Raw genomic sequence first — 20,978 nt, 5'->3', positions numbered from 1 at the left:
TGAATTGAGTTCAAATCCTATGCATGAGAATTTGTTTCACTGCTCAGCAAGGCCTTCCTTTATCTGTGGCTCAATTCCTTAATAAAAAACATGAAAAAAAAACATCGTATGAAATAATGCTACCAAAAAATATAGTAATTTTCCTTTTCATTGTTTTCCTTGGACTGTAACACATACACATTATGTTATCATTGAAGCATATGATTTTATTTATGTTTATTCATTCATTATTTTATTAACTTGTAAATTGTTCTTCTTAACTTAAAAGTTAACAGTGAGGCTTAGCGTCCTTATCTTTTAAAGCTTGCTACATAATGTATGATGAGGATAACTCATAAGATGATTAATGACCTGCTGGTCATCTTCATTTTGAGTATGATTCACTGAAACCAAAGAGAGAAAACAGGTCTGATTAAATGTGTGATGTCTGTAAGCTTTCATACATGCACCTGCAGAGAGAGAGAAAGAGAGAGGGGGTGGGGGGGAGGGAGGGAGGATGGAGAAGGAGGGGAGGGAAGAGCCAAAAGTTGATTGGACAAAAGACACAGTTTTATGAGAGCAGTGTACAGCAGATAAACAGTGAAGGTTGATTGGGCAGGTGAGGAACACGAGAAGGAGGCGGCTGGCTGCAGGAACATTTGATCTGCAGATCAAGCATCCTTTGGTGCATTCGCCCGGCGTATATAAGACTGAGACAGCTGTCAGCGGCCACCACAAAGCCTTATCTATCTGCTGCTACTGCTGCTGCTGCTGCTTTGGACCAGGACTGAGAGAGAACAGAGCCAACAGCGGTGAGTCCCACAGCTGCACGCAGCAGGTGTTGGCAAGGTGTGCTACCTGCCTGCCCTGTGAAGCTTGGCAGGAAGCAAAGCTATAGCAGTTAAACCGTAGCCTATATATATCTATATATATATATTTAATTTTGCCGGGTTTTATACACATGTCAGACATGCTTAGCCTTCTCTGAAAGTCTTCATTAGCTGATGAACAAAAGTATTTTGCAATCATACCCTTAAAATAGGGACTTAAATGAGCTGTTAAGGAGCTGTTGTGCCATTTATGACTACATTTGTGACTAACATATTTTCTTAATCTGTTAGGTCAGTTATAGATAATGTTTTAGCTCACTAAACATTTATTCCAATGGTAAACAAAACACAAAATAATATTTGTACTCCCCAGGCTTAAAGGGACTGTACTAAAAGTATTAGAGCGTTGGAAGGGAGTCGCGGGGTTATACATATATATATGTATGTATTCTACTTTATAGAAAATTATTCAGGGGGAAAAAACACATGTATATTCGTATATATATATGTATCACACTTTTATACTGGTAAGGCTTTTGTATTTTTTTCTTGGGATAAACCCAGTTTTTGTACAGTCCCTAAGTGCCAATTATCTTGCACAGCACCACCAATCCAATTAAGAAGTTCAAGAGCAGCAAACAGCCTCTGTAATTAAGAAGCTGCACCAGGGGTAATTCCAACCAGGAAGCTCAATCAATCAGACACAGATCATAACAAAGTTATTAAAGAATTCATTAAATGGAAAACATGAGTACACTCAGGCTGAAAGCAGTAGCTTATAGCTTTTTTGAATTTTCCAAAGGCGATTGGTCAAACAGTCATGACTGGAGTTTTGATGGGATCATGATATTAACCTAGATATATCTGCAAATAAAAAACTAATCCAGCATGCCACAAAATATGGACTGGAAGCAAATCACAAAGCCTGAGTGAAGTGGGTGAAGAAAAATATAACAATATTGTCAAAAAAGAGAGAGAAAGTGTGCGTGACTGAGATTCTTTTTTTTTATCCTACAGGAGCAACATGTCGCTCACTTCCATTCTTGTAGCGGAGGAAATTGAAAGTGCTGTCAAGGATTGTCAAGGTAACATCTACACACACACACACACACACACACACACACACACACACACACACACACACACACACACACACACCCTACAAATATTTGACTTTCATTGAAATGCCAGCAGGCCCATTATGCAGAATTCATGACTCATTTATTCACAATAATACCTTCAAAAGATCAATAGCTTTATCTTTAACAAACTAAATCCCCACCCAATTATGATAACAATAAAAATACACAATTATCCCCATCTACAATTGATAAATTGACTTTGATAATCTTTGTTGCATTCGGTCACTTCTTGGAAACACTCTCCAACATAATCTTCTCTGAGGCTATCAGTATCCACCTCTCCACTAAAGTCTTATCCAGCTTTAACTGAATTTGAAAACGTTTTCAATCATCTTGGCTGTTTTAACAGAGGCATGTGTCTGCTGGATTTAAAAGATAAAAACGGGTGGAAAATCTCCCAACCTGGACAGCATCCACATGCTATAATCTCCACATCAGCTGCTAACCTGCTTTTTTAACCTTGGTTATGGTTGTGTGTCACTATCGTGTGTTATTTGTTTCCAGCTCCGGGCTCATTCTGCTACAAAAGGTTCTTCCGTCTGTGTGGCTTGGAGGCAAAGACGCCCCAGGAAGTCAAAAATGTCTTCCAGATCCTCGATGATGACAACAGTGGCTTCATTGAGGAGTCTGAGCTCAAGTGTGTGAAAGGATGGTTGTTAGAATGTGATGCTATAATTATTGTGTACTTGCAATTAAACTGATGCACTGGAAACAAACAAGTATCTCCCTTCTTGTAAAGAAAAAAAAAAAAAGCTACTTTCAGCAACATCATTTTCATAGAAAACTATTTATAGTCAATTCTAACGCTAAGTTCACATAAATAATCCAATATGGCCAATGTGTTATTATTGCTTTTGTGTTATTTGACTTAAATAATTACAGCAAATACTCTTTGTATGTGTCTATATGTGTTTGTGTGTGTGTGTGTGTGTGTGTCTAGGTTCTTCCTGCAGCAATTTGTCCCTGGGGCACGTACACTGACTGAGGAAGAAACCAAGAGCTTCATCACAGCAGCTGATAAGGACAGTGATGGCAAAATTGGAATAGAAGGTCGGTATCTGATTTCTCAGATTGTATCTGTGTACAAATCTGTGATGTACGCAGACATTATCTCAATGGTTGGCCTGAATCTCAGTGGGTGGAGTCAAACAACCACAAAGAGGGAGAGGAGACACCTAGTTTACTGAAAGAAATAATAATATTGTTATTATTAGCTAGATTATAAGTAATTCACCAGACTATCTAGAAGCAAGTGCATGCCAGGTTGGTATTTTGTGCTTCCTGAAAATTCTAGTGTCTAGAAGTAGATCTGCAGCAGTCAGATTCAAATGTAGGAAAATGGTGTTATTTCATGGTGAAAAACAAGTTTGCTCAATTTCAAATGTCCCCTATCGAAAGAAAGTCAGATTTCCATGTATTCTTTCATTGTAAAGCGGGTTGAGGTGCTATATAAATACTGTGAAAGTATCAAAAGTCTCAATCCAAAGAGAAACACACACAGCCGTATTCAGAAACTGTGTCTTTAAACGAGCCGTCAGGACTTCTGTACAGTTGTGATGTCACAACTTTACTATACATAGATAGAGAGTGACGCTATAGTTTAGTTACAGCCGTTCCCTGGCTGCAGTGACAGTGTAGAGATGCAGAGAGTGCAGATTTGGAAAGACCCAGAAATGCTGATCAATCAGAGCAGACTGGGCTCTTTCAGGAGGGGTCTTAAAGAGACAGGAGCTAAAACGGAGCATTTCAGACAGAGGGTGAATACAGGTATATTCAGACAGACAGTACGAGAAAAATAATGTGTTTTTTCATAACCCTAAAAATGTTTAACTCAACCATTGAGATAATTTTTGACACTGGAAATAATCTTTTTCATAGCCAGTCTTTTGCAAAATAAAATAGTGAGACTTTGGAGATCTTAAATCATGGAGTAAAGATGTTGAGCGATTTTTTTCTGATACTTAAATAATGTCTGAATGTCATCACTGTTTACTGCCTCAGGCTTCTTTACTCTCAGTAAACAGTCTATCAGGTAAAAGTTATTTTTTGCATTTCAGGTTAAGTGCATTTGAACCTGTGAGGGCAGATGGTGTTATGCTATGATGTCTGTGAGCTGATTTAATATCAGATGCATGAATTCATCTTCATAAATGTTTTCTAATGTTCATCTGCGACAGATAATTGGAATGGTATCAGTATCTTGAGGATTGTTTAAGCATGTTGTTTTAGGTTTATCAGTGTAGGAGCTAGCTTTTCTTCTTTTCAGCTTTGGCTCAGCGTCTGGTTACAATATCTGAGCTGAGCTGCCGTACATAATGGGAGAAATAAAGAAAATGTTGACACTCACTCACATTTAGTGATTATTTTTGCAGATGACTCATTCCTATTTCAACATGGCTTTCTTCCTCTAGAATTCACGACTCTGGTCAAGTGCTGAGTCTTACAGATGACGAGAGCTCAAGTCTTCAGATCTTCAGTCCTCTTGCCACCTCTGGAGTCTTCTGATCCCACCTTCCATTCCCAGTCACGTCTTTTGTTTTCCACTAAATCCTGTGCGCGCTATGTGTTTGTTAAATACCTTTTGTACATTTAAAGACAACATACTTTTGTCTTTCTACTGTGTTGGTCCATGTTTTTTCCTCTGTGTACACCCCTCCTTGGCCAATGAATGAGATGAGTAAACATGTTTAAACAGATCCTTTCTTTGTGCTTTTCTCTTCTTGGCGTAAAATGGGTGAACAAATGCTATAATTTACATGCAACATAATGCATAAATCAACTGTACAAATAATAGCTAATTTGGTTACAATGTACCTCATGACTATAGTGTATTATTCATAGATATCTACAGTACTAAAAATGTTTATGATTGAGCAGTTTGAATTTAGTATAATGTGGGATGTTTTTATTTGTTTACAAATTAAGAAAAAAATATAAAGGGGATTGATATTTGGTATAATTTAAACAAAGGACTTCCAAAAGTATTGTTAAATAACCCAACCAAATAGCACAGTGTGCCATCATTATCCCCAGTGTCTAATAAATAGTTACACAAGGATATACTCAAATAAAAGGATAAACAATACAAGACCCAGGAGTGATATTGAGACCGAACAAATGTTTAGCTGGGTTCAGGTGTAGTATGAGGGAAATGTGTTGAAATTCCTTTCTTAATTGAAACTAACAGTGTCCTTAAAATCCCCAGTGTAAAGTAAGAACTTAAAGGACGGCCATTTTCAAATTCATACGTTATTCCTATGGTCTAAGACGGTCCCAAAATCTTAGTAAACATGAACAACTCTCTCCCAAATCCACACCACAGTGTTAAAACTCAAATGTGTGACTTCATCAAGTATTAAGTGAGGAGCTGCTCCGTAGATAATGAACTGGGTGAGATGTTATAGATGACAATGAGAGCTGTTCTGAGTATATGAATAACAACATTTTATGTTTCAAAAAAACGACAACACTACAATAGAATGAAGTTCATTTGGGTATTAAAAAAAAAGAAAAGAAACAAAATCAGTCCTCTATTCATTGTCTATGGAGCAGCTCCACACTTTATACTTTAACATCATAAGCAGTGGCGGATTAAGTTGGTCAGGGGCCCCTTGGCTAGTGATTAATTGCCCACCCCCACCCCCCACACACACACACACACACACACTATTAATCGTGCTTTATCAGATAAAAAAAAACGCTAGAACAGAAGAAGAGTCCGCAACCTTGAAAAATCCTGTCAATTTGTTGTGCTTTTCTTTTTCGTCATCACATTTCCTTTCTGACATTTTTCTGCTGTACTGTTTAGTAACAGTGAGGGCTGTATCATTGGCAACAAAACTGACCTCATGAATCCGGCCACATGATGGCAGCTGATTGGGTAAATGTGTCTCATATTTATCCAGTCAGTGACTTAACTGTTTCAAAGGGCCCTAATAGGAGGCAAGTTTTTTTTTTTCCCAGTGTAGTAATTTAAAAGGATTAAAATAGTCTGGCCAGCCTGTGCATTATTTCACCTCTATTTGTGAAACAAGACAAATAAGTCTCAAACATAGGATTTAAAGGTTTGAGACTTATTTGTCTTTCCGAGGCCATAGAAACAACATCATTTAGCCTAATTCTGAATATAGCTGGTGTCCCCACTTTTTTTGCAAGCAAGTGAAACTTAAAACAACTGACAGCTAAGATAACTAATAAGGTTACACCTTAAATCACACAGTAATGTATAAAAACACATCACTGCACTTTCGAAAGTACATTTAATAAGAAACAAGATGTTATACAGTTCCTGCACCTTATATGGACTAGGAACTTTTATGCGCCTTGTAACCGATGTTACCCGAGCAGTTGAATTTGTAACACCGCGCTGTCAAAAGCAGGAAGTTAAGAATGTAAAGTATTATGCCGCATCTCTTCTTCTCATTGGTCTTATTTCCTCATTTTATTTATTTTTATTTACGCAGTCTCTAACCCCGAGCACCTGGACGTGTTGGCTTTATCCTCTGTCAGGTGAGTTTGACCGTCGTGTTACTCTCTTACTGCCACGGTTCACATGACTGCTAACCAGCTAACTAGCAGCTCAAGCTGACATACTGTAGGCTGGTTGTTGTCTTGGTAACAGTTAATGTTACGTGTCTTTACTCGGTAACTTACAGAGCATATGGCAGTTTAATCAGTTAAGAGCCAGACTGGATATGTATTGCAGATAACTGTCATTCAATTCTTCCTTGTCAACAAGATCATTTCAGATATTCGTCCTGTGTACAACTGTCATGTCATATATACGTGGTCGTGTGTATTGGTGTGTGTTGTGTGGTAGGTAGTATATATAGCTGTCCAATAGAGTATATTGTGTGTGTGTGTGTGTGTGTGTGTGTGTGTGTGTGTGTGTGTGTGTGTGTGTGTGTGTGTGTGTGTGTGTGTGTGTGTGTGTGTGTCTAGTTTCTTCTTGCAGCAATTTGTCCCCCGGGGCACGTATACATGCATGTATTTATGTGCATGTTGTACTGTATACAGTATGTATACGCCATAATGCTTGAGGTGTCTGTTGTATGCTGTTTGGGTATTAGTATATTGTATTGTATGTTGGTATGGTCCTCTATCTATACCATTGTGTTGTACTCCACCATGTTGCTATTGTTGGCTACGTAGCTATTGTTTTTGTTGGATATGTCAAGTCAATTGGCAATTGTTATAAACTGCAGCATGTGGGGATGAAGGGGTTTTGGGATTGGTGTGTGGATAGGTGGGTCGATGAGAGCCTCTATATATGTATGTATGTAGTTGTTGTTGTTGTTGTTTTAACTAGAGATATTCTGATACCATTGTTTCCCTCCCCATACTGATTCCAGTACCTGTGCTGTGGGTATCGGCCAATACCGAGTACAGATAATGATACCAGTGTGTTTAAAAAAAAGAAATAAAAAAATCTTACTACGCTTGCATGACTGTGATATTATCATTGTGGTAAGGCCTGTTAAAGTGTGTGTGTGTGTGTGTGTGTGTGTGTGTGTGTGTGTGTGTGTGTGTGTGTGTGTGTGTGTGTGTGTGTGTGTGTGTGTGTGTGTGTGTGTGTGTGTGTGTGTGTGTGTGTGTGTGTGTGTGTGTGTGTGTGTGTGTGTGTGTGTGTGTGTGTGTGTGTGCGTGCGTGCGTGCGCGTGCGCGCCTGCCTCTTTGGAAGTTTGTATCTCTAGATGTCTCATGCAACAGTATGTGATGTCCTTGTCTTTATTTTGCAGGACCACGGCATGCTAACCAAACGTCTTTGGAGCAACAGAAATCCAGAAACAAGTTCCACTAATGCTGATGATTAGGTAAAGCCCAGTTGATTATCATAATGCAAGGCTGACATTGGTATCTGGAGGTCTTTCAGCTTTTATCTGTTTATCTGTTTCGGTCATCTTTCTCTTTGTGTCTGTTACAGTCCCAGAATGGCCTCAGGAATGCAAGAGAAACAGTTCACACCGTCACTGCTCAATTTTTTTATTTACAACCCTACGTTTGGGCCACGGGAAGGAGAGGTGAGGTTGATTCCCAGATGAAGAAAAAAATAACTAAGCGCATATTTGTTCTGGTTATTAAAAAAAACATTTTGATAGTGTAATTGCTAAATCAGTGTGGTTTCTTAAAGGAAGAGAAGAAGATCTTGTTTTACCACCCAAGTGATGTGGATAAGAACGAGAAGATCCGAAATGTGGGCCTTTGTGAGGCCATTGTACAGTTCACAAGGTAAATTGTTCAGTACTGTGTGTTTGAAACAAAAGCAGGGTGTAGCTACACCAGCACTTTCACGAACATTTTACTTACTGGGTGGGTTTTGGTGTTTATTAAGCTCTAGCTAAGACTTGATGTGAATTTGAAAAAGTGTCTCTATTTGATGATGACATGGCTCAGTTTGACAAGCTGTGAAAGGATAGGAAAGTGCTTTTACAAAGTATAACAGAATAGGAAAATGTTGCAATAAGCGGTCAAATACACACTGATATAAATAAGTGGCTGATCATCTTGTTTGGGTGTGTCTCGTCTTGTCTCTTTTCATTCCACGTTCATGTCTTCCAACTTCCAGGACCTTCTGTCCAACAAAACCAGCTAAATCCCTGCACACACAGAAGAACCGGCAGTTTTTCTTTGAGCCCGAGGACAATTTCTGGATAGTCATGGTATCTTAAAAGCTTATATCGCGTACATCACTTGTTCAGTATTAACTGTTTGTCTGGACTTTGTTGATCTTTGGGATGTTACTTTAGCTAATCAGATTTTGTATCTGCTGTTTTTGTTTTTTAATTTCAAATTCATTCCTCAGGTGGTTCGAAACCCAATGATCGAGAAACCAAACAAAGACGGTAAACCTCCCACAGTAGAATATCAGGAAGAGGAAATACTTGTGAGTACTGAGAGAAACTATTCAACATCTGTATTTCTTTCACTGAATAATGTCAGTTTGAAGTTTTACTTGCTGTGCCCTCTTGACTCTGTAGGACACTGTTTATGGCGCAGTGGTAAAGGAATGCTACAGTATGTACAAGGTGAGTTCCAGTATGTTTTAGAATCTGTCACACTTTTGATTTTGCATTTTCCTCCTCTTTGAAATGCCATATTATTACACCCCTCCATACAGCACAAAAGTAAGGCCTTTTATAATACAAAAAGAATAATGTTGTAACTGGTTATTTTCCTTGTTGTTAAGCTCTTCAATGGTACGTTTGGCAGAGCGATGGAAGCTGGCGGAGTGGAGCTGCTCATTCAGAAGCTTGAGAAGTTCTTCTACAGGGTAAAAAGTTATCCATCTGTATAATTTTTATTGCTATGTGGAATTGTATTTCTTTTGTCTGAGTTCATATCATTTATTTCTCTTAGCATGCCTAGCATATATTGGCCTTTCTTTGACAGCATGATGCTTTAGATTTATGTGTACAGAGTTGTTTATAAAAAGTCAGTCAAGCTTGTAAGTCAATGTTTTCTCAAGGGCCAGGCCCTGTACTACAAAGCAAGTTCAACATACCCAGTATATATCAGTCCCAGTCACGTTAAGTGGTCACACAAAGGTGTACACCCAGGGTTTCCCAACCTAGACATGAGTGCGTACGCATAAAAAGGGCAGTGTTTGCAGTATATGACCAATCATAAACATGGACAAGTCTACTGGCAGCAGAGCGAAGAGCAAACTATAAAAAATTAGATAAACCCACAGAAGTTGAACACATAATCCAGGCAAAAAAAACACAGCTGCAGTAGGAAAGACATCTGGCCCAAAAAAAAAAATACTACTGTGTGAGTGCGTAAATTAATAGGCTTATGATGTCACAATGTAATGGAAAGTAGAAGCACGCAACGCTACAAATGGAACGGTTTATCCAGTGCACTTACAAAAGAAGAAGAAAAAAAACATTCAGTCACTCAGTGTCTTAAATACTATGAAAAAACAAATGTGTTTACAGCTGAAACATATTTTAAAAGCTTTTCAGATAAAAACGTTTTTGTCACAGTCAATAAGAAAACTTTATCTGCGAGTGCAAATAAAGATTAAAAAATGATTCAAAGCTGTAAATCTGTCTCTCTGCCCTCCCCTCTCACGATCTTGGGTTCTTTGATGAATGATGATGTCATTTTCCAAAATAACAGATTGGCTTATAGGCAGTGCTTTATAGGGTTGACCTGTTATATCCAGCATAACCTGTTCCAGAGCAGGTTAGGTGTGCGTGGTAAGTTACTATGGCGATGTAAGAAGTGAACCACCGTCATATGATAAAAAACTCAAGCTTAAGCCTGTAGTTACTTCACTAACCGCAAATCCTGCTTTGTAGTTCAGGGCCCAGGTTTCCACTGATGATATCTGAGTGTTGTTTCTCTGTAAATACTCAATTGGGAAAGCTGTTGAAAAGATGTTTGCTGTCATGCCTCATTTCTTCATAACTGTCAACAGTCACCTCTCTGTAGCGACGCAGCTCCAGGCATCAACGCTCCTGTAGAATAATATAACATGTAGCTCAAATCAAGCATTCCATCTTGTTCATAGCATTGTTATAGCAACCACATACAACTGCTATGAAGTCTAATCCCTTGCACAATTTACTATCACTCAACGGGATACCACCTTGGTATGTGCAGATAGTCTAGGAGGGCCTTTTTTATTGTGAACATTACTATTTATTTATTACGTAATGACCGTTATATTTAAGCAATGGCTTACTCTGCTTCACATCGGGTCGTACAACGCCCCTTAGCTGTGATATAATCACAACATATATAATTCATTTCTAATAAGGGAATACCCTTCTTGCGTGAACACAGGCTTCCGTCTCCACCAGGTAACCAAAGACCGAGGGAAAGCGAGAGACTGACTGTGGTGTGCGTGTCAGAGGTTGAATGTCAGTGCTTCACTGCTTCAGGATGATGCAAGCATCTCTATGGAGCATCAGTCACAGAGATTCTTTATTGCTCTGTCTTTATTCTCTGTCAGTAAGCACTACACATAGGCGTGTATACTAACCCCTTTCTCTTTTCATTTTCCTGTGTCTCCTGTTTTTTTCGGTATGTTTGTGCACCCGTGTGTGTCTACAGTACCTGCAGACTCTCCACTTGCAGTCCTGCGACTTGCTGGACGTATTCGGGGGCATCAGCTTCTTCCCACTGGACAAGATGACCTACTTGAAGATCCAGTCCTTCGTCAACAGAGTGGAGGAGAGCCTCAGTCTGGTCAAATACACGGCCTTCCTGTATAACGACCAGCTTATCTGGTACAGATTGAACACTTTGCTGCGTACTTATCCTTGAAATCCACCTGTTGGTTTCCAGGGCATGGGCCACAACCTTATATGACCACATACCATACAATTTACAATACCCAGCCCAAGCATGCTGGGTAAACAGAGGTGGCTTCAAACAGAACCTGTAATTCTCTTTGGTGTTAATGTGCTCGCCGACATGTTACTTGCTTTTAATTGCACTGACGACAGACACCTGTCTCAGACAAACAGAGAAAAGGCGTTTAATTACTGTACAAATTAAACGGTATTGCTTCGGAGTATTCATAGAAGTGTAATTACAGCCAGGAGACACTTTGTTTTAACATCTAGCCCATGACGCATAACACGATCAACAGCACACTTAAACATACACAGCCGCACATTTTGTGTTTGCTTTTTTTGCTGGGTGTGTTACGTCATTTTGTGGTTGTGGTTGGGTCTGCAGGAGCGGACTGGAACAAGATGACATGAGGATCCTGTACAAGTACCTGACCACCTCGCTGTTCCCCAGACACTCTGAACCAGAGGTGAGGAGATAGAGGGTACACAAGGGACGGATCAAATGAATAGCTGAAGGAAATATGGGAGACAAGTTGAGGATGAAATGAAAGAAACAAAGGAGCAGTGGATGTGTGTGTAAGACTGAGAGGAGAGGCTCGCTGTCTTTCTTATGACATGACCATCTAAGCACTAGATAGTGTGTGCTGGCAGTTCGACGCTTCTCCTTGATATAAATGTAATGTGATCTTTTTTTAATATTAATGATCCAGACAGCACGAACACTACTTGTGACCTGAATATGAGCTGTGAATATTACATCCCTTTAACCCTTCTTCTTTTCTTTAGTTGGCTGGCAGAGACTCTCCTCTGAGGCCGGAGGTCGCAGGGAATCTGTTGCACTACGGGAGGTAAGACCCTGATCCCATGCATCTGTGAACCCACTTTCTCTGCAGATGGTAGGATAAAAAAAAATAATAGTTTGATTTTGTTTAAATGTCTGTTAATGGTAGTCAGTTGAATAATATATACATAATTGTGATGTGCCCCTGTGTTTACATGCATCATGTGGTTTCGCCCCACTGACTATTATGTGTCTTGCTCGCAGTCAGCAAAATTATTTAAGGAGGTAACTCCCTTGGCTAACACTTGGCTGTTAAAGGGATCGGATTTTTTGAAGTGGGGTTGTATGAGGTACTTACACATAGTCAGTGTGTTATGCTGCCTTCACGTGCTATGGAAAAGATGGTCGTTTCCATTTGTGAACTGGAAATTACCAGTGCGTTGTGTTCAAGTGCTTTCTTTTTTAAATAAAACATGGCGGACCCACAGATCCTTACCTGCTAGATAGCATCTGCTCTGGCTAGGTAAACCAAACAATAATTATAGTATTTTTAAAAATGACACTAAGTGTTTACACATGATATTGAAATTGTCTATGCGATAACATTGTGTAGGCTACAAAAACGATCAGCTAACAGCAGCAGAAAATGTTTAATAGCATGCAATGCTTACCATTCACGACTCTCGCGTTGCGCTCCGCCATGTTGAAAAGGTCAAAGGTTATCTCATCTCAGCAATTTGTGTATCAAAATATTCTACAAGCTCCACAGTAGAAATTACCATGTGAGGAGGTATTCATGTGCAATTTTTGGTATTTACCATAATTTCCATAGGACGTGGAGGCTCTATTAGTTACCAATAGTGGATGGCTGTCTGCACGCCCGCAGCAAGCAATGTTGACAGGCAGTGGCAAAACGTAATTTCTGCCACCTAAAAAAAAAGTCTACCTTTTAAAAAATCCACATCAGTTTAAGTGTATGATATATTTAGAGCCCTTTCTGAAAGGGAACTGAAGCCATTATATCCATCAATGCCCTCGTTAAAGCCATTAAATAAAAAAAAAATATTTTTACCTGTCAGAACACAGGAGTTGCTGGTCTCGCGTTGCCTCGATTTCATAGTTTGCTTGTGTCATTATGTGACTTTTCAAGGGTTGTTCGGATTCACCAAAGTCAAACAACAGCACCTTTTTTTAAGTAGCTAAAATGTGTTTAGCTGCTGCCCCCGTCCACAGCAGCACATTTCTGAGCCTCCTCCTGTCTGATTCTCCAAACTGAGGACACCATCTACTGTAGGTAATACACTGACTATAGATAAGCCCCTCAGACAACTCTACTTCAAAAAATCTAAACTATTAGTATCACTGCAGCTTCTGGGTTTATCCACTTTCTATTGAGTCTCAGTGTACCTGTGTGACTACAGAAAGTTTGCTGTCTGACAAAACTTGGATCTGCATGACGCTTTTAACTAGTTTCTGAAGGTGGAGTGGAGCTGCTGCAGTAGTCCAGGTCTGACTCCTGGTGACCTATCATGGGACAGGCAACACAGCTTTACAGCTTAAACACACTAGAATATACAGTAAATAATATTTGAAGGCCAGGAGAATAGTTACAATTAGGGTAAAGTAAACTATAAAAGGTTCAAAGAAAAGCTCTATACAGGCAAATGTACACAGGAAAGTCACATGTAACACATAGACATGTAAATGGTTCAACTTATTAGTAAGTGGCATCCATGGAATCCAGTGTGTTAACAGCACAACAGTGAATTCCTTGTTCAGTCTGGGGAGCTAACCTCTGTCATCAGTGCATGGATGTCTGTGTGAATATGGTGTAAAAGTGCCTTGAGTGGTCAGAAGACTAGAAAGGCGCTTTATAAGTATATAAGTCCATTTACCATTTTACCATAATTGCTTGATAAAGTCTGCTTCAGTCCATCCCACACGTTGGTCCAATATATCTTGACCGTTACAGTCTATGTTGCTGTAAAATTTAACATGAATTTTCATGGTACCCAGGTGATCTGACCTGCTGAGGAATTTAGAACTGATAAGATATTTTACATAGCTGAATGGTAGAACATTAGTTGGTAACAATTTTACTAAACGATTGATTGTTGAAGTCTTTTTTTCTGTCAAAAGTATTTGATTATCTATTATAAGAGATGAAAATGCCCTACCAAGGGTCTGGTCACGACTTGGAGCAGCAAAAAAAAGAAAAACGAAAACAAAAGGGAGAAGAAAATAAAGAAATTGTTGAGTGTATAGCAGGCCCAGCCCAGCAGGCAATATGACGTGACGTGATAATAATAATAATAAGAAGAAGAATTATATATATATATATAATCACTATAAAAAGTGAGCCTTTTGAGTTCTGTTCTTTATAATGAGTCTCTCAGTCTCTCAGTTTCCACTTTTAACTTTCACACTACTTTGCATATTTACCCTGCCACGCCCTCCTCTGTCCTCTCCAGGTTTCTGACAGGACCTACCAATTTTAAAGATCCAGAGGCCAAATTCCGATTTCCTAAAATTTTTGTCAGCTCAGATGACGGATATGAGGAGCTGCATCTGATTGTTTATAAGGTAACGTGGAGTAACTATGATCTGCTCTTTGGTGACTACAGGCTTAATCATTCAGACACATACAGGAGTTTTTAATGTATTAAAATAAAGGGGAAGTTGTTATTGAGTTTCTAGCAAGAGTTTCATAATCTGCAATTTATATTCCACTATCAAATGATATGGATTTTTAGGATTAGACAGCTGAATTTTAAAATGATGAAGTACATGCCATCATGCTCATCATCACATTAGTGTTATTTCTAACCCGTGTGACCTTGATACTGCATTAAACCTGCACTGATCTGCTCTTTTGTCAGGCGATGAGCGCTGCTGCTTGTTTTATGATCAGTGGTACGTGCGCACAATCACCCACTCACTATCCTTACAGTTCACTTTCACTTACCTTTTCCTGGTTAATTTCATAAAATAAAGTTCTATTATTTTGGTGTTTTCTAGTATTTAGGTCATTTTACTGCCTATTTAAAGCTAAAAAATGTCTAATGGTGGTCTTTCTTCCCTCCCCCGTCTCTTTCCAGCCTCTGCAGAGCTGACAAGGGACTTCTGTGAACAGCTGGACGGCTTGGTGGGCCCTCAGCTTACTTTGCTGGCATCTGACATATGTGAACAGTTCACAGTTAACCGCAGGATATCAGGGTCAGTTGAGAATCCACCACTCTCCTACTCTCTCTCTCACGTCGTAAAGATACATTAATTATTTGATCAGCTCTAAAAAATAAAAAATTGGTTTAAGTCCAGGGTTTTTTCTGGCAAAATTTGGGCTGAGGCGGGCAGGGGAGCGAAAATTCTGCGGTACATGCGCCTGCATGAGAGCCAAAACGTGCACGCTCGTCAAGTAAAACGTGCATGAAGTGCCCAGCCACTGAATACTGAACTAACGTTATGTGCAAAAAAACAGGTACACCTGACCTTTCTCATTCAGACAACTCTGTCAGCCACAGCCCAAGTACCAACACAGTTCCCTACAAAATATCACTCACTGTTTACATTATTATTATTTCCTCACTTATTGTGAGCAGTAAGTGTGCAAGGGCTGACGGCAAAACCCCACAGTTTAGCATCTCGCTGGCTCGAATAATCCAAAATGGATAATGTCAGAAAATCAGATCTGTGACTCATGTTTATAATACTTACACGTTTTGTTCAGTCAATCTTCACATTTGAATACATTTTTGTATTATATTTGATGCTTAAATGTAATATTTTCTTATTAAAAAAGGCTCTGTTTTTCAGAGACATTATGAGGTCTGGGAAGCATAAAACATGGGTGAAACATTTTTTGTATGAAACTTTGTGTTTTTCTGCGAAATAATTCACCTGACCTGTTTCCATGCAATGTAAACAATCGCGACTGTAGCCCAGAAGTCAGAGTCCTTGTCAGTCAGGGGTTGGGCTGATGAACATGCTATTGTGACGTAGTTTGAAAGGAAAGGAAAGATGAATGGTCATGTGTGACTCCTGTCCGGACAGGCCTACTGAGTAGGTTAATGTTTATGTTAAGGATAGAAAAGGTCAGCACAGAGGCCAGCAGTCAAAAAATTGTTAAAAAGTGTTTACTTCTGAGAAGATGGAAACAGAGATAATTGACATTTAAATTATTATTTCTTAGTTCATTGACAGAAAAATAATCAATTGCTTAAAGTGTAATTCCGGTGTAAAATCATCCCATGGTCTTTTTGGGCACTTACGTACACAAAATAAGCCATGGAGACAGTTTTTTTTTTTGTGTATAAACTATTAACGGAGAAATCCAATAAAAAAGCTGTTTTAATGTCTTCACCGTACTGCCCCGAGCTAATCAGTGTTAGCCACGTCCGGCTGTTTGCGACTGTCCCGGATTTCTCCGTTAATAGTTGTTACACTAAAAAACTGTCTCCATGGCTTATTTGATATATGTAAGTGCCGAAAAAGGCCATGGGAGGATTTCTTATTTGACAGTAAACTGGATATTTTAAGGTTTTCGAGTGTTGCTCAGGTAAAATAATTTTTCACTATTTTCTGTGATTTTGTAGATTAATCAGTTAAAAATTTTACGCTTCATGGTACAGGCAAAAAACTGTTTCCAGAATGTAGCAAAAGGGCAGGGAAACAATATCAATGAAATTCATTTAAACTATCAGATGGAAACATTTCTTACCTTAATAGAAGGTTTAGTGCTCTAAGTTATTACAGAAGCCATGTTTGTTTGTCATCAGTTTACAGTCAACCCTTTGTATTAACTCTGTCTGGCTGGCAGCGATAGAAGGAGACTCTAATACAAAAACACAGCGGTTAGCTTCAGATATGTCCTGGCCTGTAATCCAAGACTGGACTCTCCAGCCCGGGCTCCTATTTTTTTTTAATCACCCTGGTGAAGAATCCACTGAATGAATAATGCCGTCCCTAATTCCACAGCTGGCATTCAGCTCTGTGTCCTCATGTGGCCCGGGGGAACTGTAAATAATTAGATGGCAGCATAGATAAAAATCTGTTGTATAACCCTTTTTTATTACATAAACACTTTTCCAGCGGTGTAGTACTGTTGGTAATAACTGTATCCTCAGCTCACCTTAACATGGATGGACAATGGAATAGGCTTAATTAAAATGCACATTTTGCTTTTTGTTGGATGTTATCATCCAAAGTAATTTGACGTACTGTATCATTTATTAATAATGTGTATTTGAAGAATGGTTTGACCCACACAGACCTGCTGGGTAAAATGACCTTGAAGGATTATGTAAAACCCAAAAGTGACTGAAGCTGTTGTGCTTATTTTGGTTTTAATTTGAATCATTTTTTAATGCACCTGTTCTTCAATTTTGTGTCCATGCAGGCCAGAGAAGGAGCCTCAGTTTAAGTTCATCTACTTCAACCACATGAACCTGGCGGAGAAGAGCACCATCCACATGAGGAAGACCGCCAGTGTCTGCCTCACCTCTGTACACCCCGACCTCATGAAGATCCTGGGAGACATCAACTCTGACTTCGCTAGGTACAGCTTTGTAAAAACTGAATCTATCTTTGCCGGATGCCTCTGTACATTTGTTCAAGAGTTTTCATAGTGACTGGCCACAAATCATCCTGGTGAAATTGTTGGCCATGCAAGTAAAAACCAAAAAGTACAGTCAAAACTCTCTTTAGCTCTTAACAGCAGCTGCACAATGTTCTCAATTAGAGCTATGATCAGGCTCAAGACATCTGGCCCGACCCTACGTGAACACGCATTGTTTTTTGTCTGAGCCTGAATAAAAACCTGAGTTTCCACAGCCCATACATTATGCATTACCTTACATAGACTATAACTTCTGCATTTTAAAACAAACACACTGGGAAATTTGAGCCAACCCGATCCGATTGAAGTTCTGGGGAATCTAGTGAAATTAAAGCCCAGCCAGTTCAGGTTGGGCCAGTCGGGTTCATGCAGACATTCAAAGCTCTAGCTGAAATTTCACAAACCCAGGGTTGAAAATGTGTAAATGTACAAACTCAATCTTTTCCTGTGGATATCAGCACAGCAGTGTCATTTTCATCCTGGTAACTTTGCAGACTCGCTCTCCTTTGAAGCAGTCATGAGACTCTAGTCATGTGAGCGTCCCATTTTCAGTCTGTGGGATGTTGATGCCACTCATCAACATTTATAGCATTTTTAGTATCAATATCAGTTCCTGTTTTTGTGCAGATCATTTTAGAAGAGCTGTTTCCCTCAAATACAAAGAACCAAAATGTGATAGTTGCCTGCATTTTATGGTGCATAGTAGTGCTCACAATACATATACCAATACAGAGACCACGATACGATACGTATCGCAACATGTTGACTTCAATGAAGACCAAGTCCTACACAGAAGTTACTACAACTGCTGCTCACTATTATTCTATAAAACAGCGATCATACAACTTAAAACTCTTAAAATCAACTAAACTAAATAAAATATTCTGTTTCTAATCCAAGTTTTGAATAAAAGCAAATCAAATATACTTACATTTTCAAACTAAACATGCTTAAATTAATGTTTGTTTTGGATTGAGACATGGGTTGTTTGTGTAACGTGGACTGGCCTTGTCTGCCACCCATTGGCTTTACTGTGCACTGCACCATAGGTAATGTTTCTTTTTCAAAACGGTTGTTACAACATTTGCTGCCACATCTACAACATCTGCATCAATACGCGTATCATCCAGGAGTTCGTCACAATATATTGTCATGTGAATATTATATTGTAGCCCTAGTGCTTAGTGCTTTCTGCCTCTCACAGAGTTGATGAGGATGAAGAAATCATTGTAAAGGCTATGACAGACTACTGGGTAGTCGGCAAGAAGTCAGACCAGAGAGAACTGTATGTGATCCTGAATCAGAAGAACGCCAACCTGATTGAAGTAAACGGTACGTCTCCACCCTGGAGTAAATAGGTGTAATCACCACCACAATAGACAATTGCTCTGCTTCACTGTTAATTCCCTTTTGTCTTTTCTCCGCTACAGAGGAGGTGAAGAGGCTTTGTGCGACGCAGTTCAACAATATTTTCTTCTTGGACTGATTGAACTAACAGTATGGGACTGTTTCACCACACTAAAAACTGTCAGTGATGCAGGGTTATCATGACAGTGTCAACGTAATGCAATAATTGCATTGTAAGATAAACAAATGAAAGTTCTCTCACCACGTTTTTTCTTTTTTAATTTAACCTATAAAAATTGTATTTTTCTCTTGTAATTAAGTGTAAATCCAGATTCCTTTTTTTTTTTTCTTTTTTTTTTTACTGTACATGAATTACATTTTCTTTCATTTTGGTTGTAAGTACTTGTAGGACTTTGTGAACTGTTGATTTTTTTAAATGAACGCATCATGGCATTGTCTCAAATGAATTGGAAAAACTGACGCGCACAGAAGAGTTAACTCCAGGTTCCTTTGATGATCAGTGCAGGTTTTAAAATAAGATGTCACCATGTCAAAAGTATTGTGGTTTGTATACAACTGCGCTCACTTTGAATAAATTAAGTAATTTTACTTGGCTTAAGAAATTATTTTTTTAATTGGCTTAAGAAATTATTTTTTTAGTTGATGTCGATGCACAACAAGTAAAAGCTTTGGGCAGCATTGGGCCCTAAAATCTATGGGACACAATTTCAAATCACAGTAATAAAGTTTTACATGACCTCTGTGGGAGTGTTTTTTAGTTTTATTTATAAAGTGGACATTTAGTTAACAGTAGGACAATATACAAATATATTCAGTTGTACAATGTATATGCCTGCTTTTGTTGTAGGACTCTTTTTAAAGGAATTATGCATTTTTTACTTAAATATAGAGATAATTTCTGCATCTGAAATAGGCAAACAGCCAAAAGAACTAATGTGAAGATGAACCTCAAATGTTTCTTCCTGGGGTTCCATGGGTCATGTTTATGGAGGACTAAACATGACTTAAGTCTCAATCAATAAATATATGAATAGATACAGGAATAAATAAATGCATGAATGAATGGTGGGACCTCCTACCTCAATAACCTATCGACACAGAAATAAATAAATGTAGGTGAACAAATCAAATCACACCATAAAAACAAGTATTGCAGAGGAATTTGACTGACAGTTACCATTAGCCGCTATCTTTAGCCGCTAAAGCTAAGTAAACATGAAAGTTAGTTTACTGATCAAGGAGAAACGTAGACATTTCAGCGTGTGTTTTAATGCCGTTGAACTCCTTTATCTCAGTCCATCGAGTGCTTGGCCTATACTGACTCTGGTTTTTGCCCGTCTCTGGTCACTCCGCTGCTGGGACAAATAAGCAGCTGCAGGATTGGCAAACTCCATTTCACCCAGTGCCAGCCTACAGTAGCTGCACCCAACAACAGACAACCCTGGCAACCAGCAATGCCCAATGCTATTGGCTGCTCCAATGTAAACAGAACGTGACAGAAAGTAATTGTCATACCCAAACGAATCAATCAAACCAATTGTTAAAACAAATATATATATATATATATATATATATATATAATAATATTCAATAATATTATAATAATATAATAATATTAATTCAGAATAATTATATATTTTCTATGGAAAAGCAATACTTTCATTCTGTACCCCTCAAAACGCCCCGTGGGTTTATAATTATTACTTTCTAACTATAGCTTTTAATGAAGACTCTACATGTTCAACCTTTAAGTCTCAATAAATAAATAAATACATAAATGTATGAATAAATAAATAAATGCATGCATAAATGGGACCTCCTACCTCAATAACATATGGACAAAGAAATACAGATATAAATAAATGTAAGTAAACAAAAATGTAGAAATAAATGTAAAGCATGTAATCATTTATTTACTTATTTATACACATATTCATGCATTTATTTATTTATTCCTGT

General features: G+C 38.6%; 2 protein-coding genes across 2 annotated transcripts; both read left to right on the top strand.

Moving 5' to 3' along the window:
• Nucleotides 1-755: 755 nt before the first annotated feature.
• On the top strand, nt 756-4,456 carry pvalb9 (parvalbumin 9; the record flags this gene model as incomplete). Its single annotated transcript, XM_083932350.1, has 5 exons — nt 756-791; nt 1,827-1,894; nt 2,456-2,588; nt 2,892-3,005; nt 4,363-4,456. The coding sequence occupies exons 2-5, from the start codon at nt 1,834-1,836 to the stop codon at nt 4,454-4,456; spliced, it is 402 nt and encodes a 133-aa protein (XP_083788476.1). The 5' UTR covers nt 756-791; nt 1,827-1,833.
• A 1,878-nt stretch (nt 4,457-6,334) lies between these two features.
• On the top strand, nt 6,335-19,496 carry ccz1 (CCZ1 homolog, vacuolar protein trafficking and biogenesis associated). Its single transcript, XM_083933035.1, has 17 exons — nt 6,335-6,460; nt 7,690-7,764; nt 7,875-7,971; nt 8,082-8,179; nt 8,517-8,610; nt 8,754-8,834; nt 8,929-8,976; nt 9,138-9,221; nt 11,012-11,187; nt 11,642-11,723; nt 12,043-12,104; nt 14,509-14,620; nt 14,917-14,950; nt 15,136-15,253; nt 17,433-17,591; nt 18,856-18,983; nt 19,082-19,496. Exons 2-17 carry the CDS (start codon nt 7,751-7,753, stop codon nt 19,135-19,137), a joined length of 1,443 nt encoding a protein of 480 aa, XP_083789161.1. The 5' UTR covers nt 6,335-6,460; nt 7,690-7,750; the 3' UTR covers nt 19,138-19,496.
• Nucleotides 19,497-20,978: the final 1,482 nt, after the last annotated feature.

Source organism: Echiichthys vipera (genome assembly GCF_963691815.1).
Source record: "Echiichthys vipera genome assembly, chromosome: 18".
Classification (NCBI taxonomy): domain Eukaryota; kingdom Metazoa; phylum Chordata; class Actinopteri; order Perciformes; family Trachinidae; genus Echiichthys; species Echiichthys vipera.
This window is presented reverse-complemented; position numbering and strand designations above follow the sequence as displayed.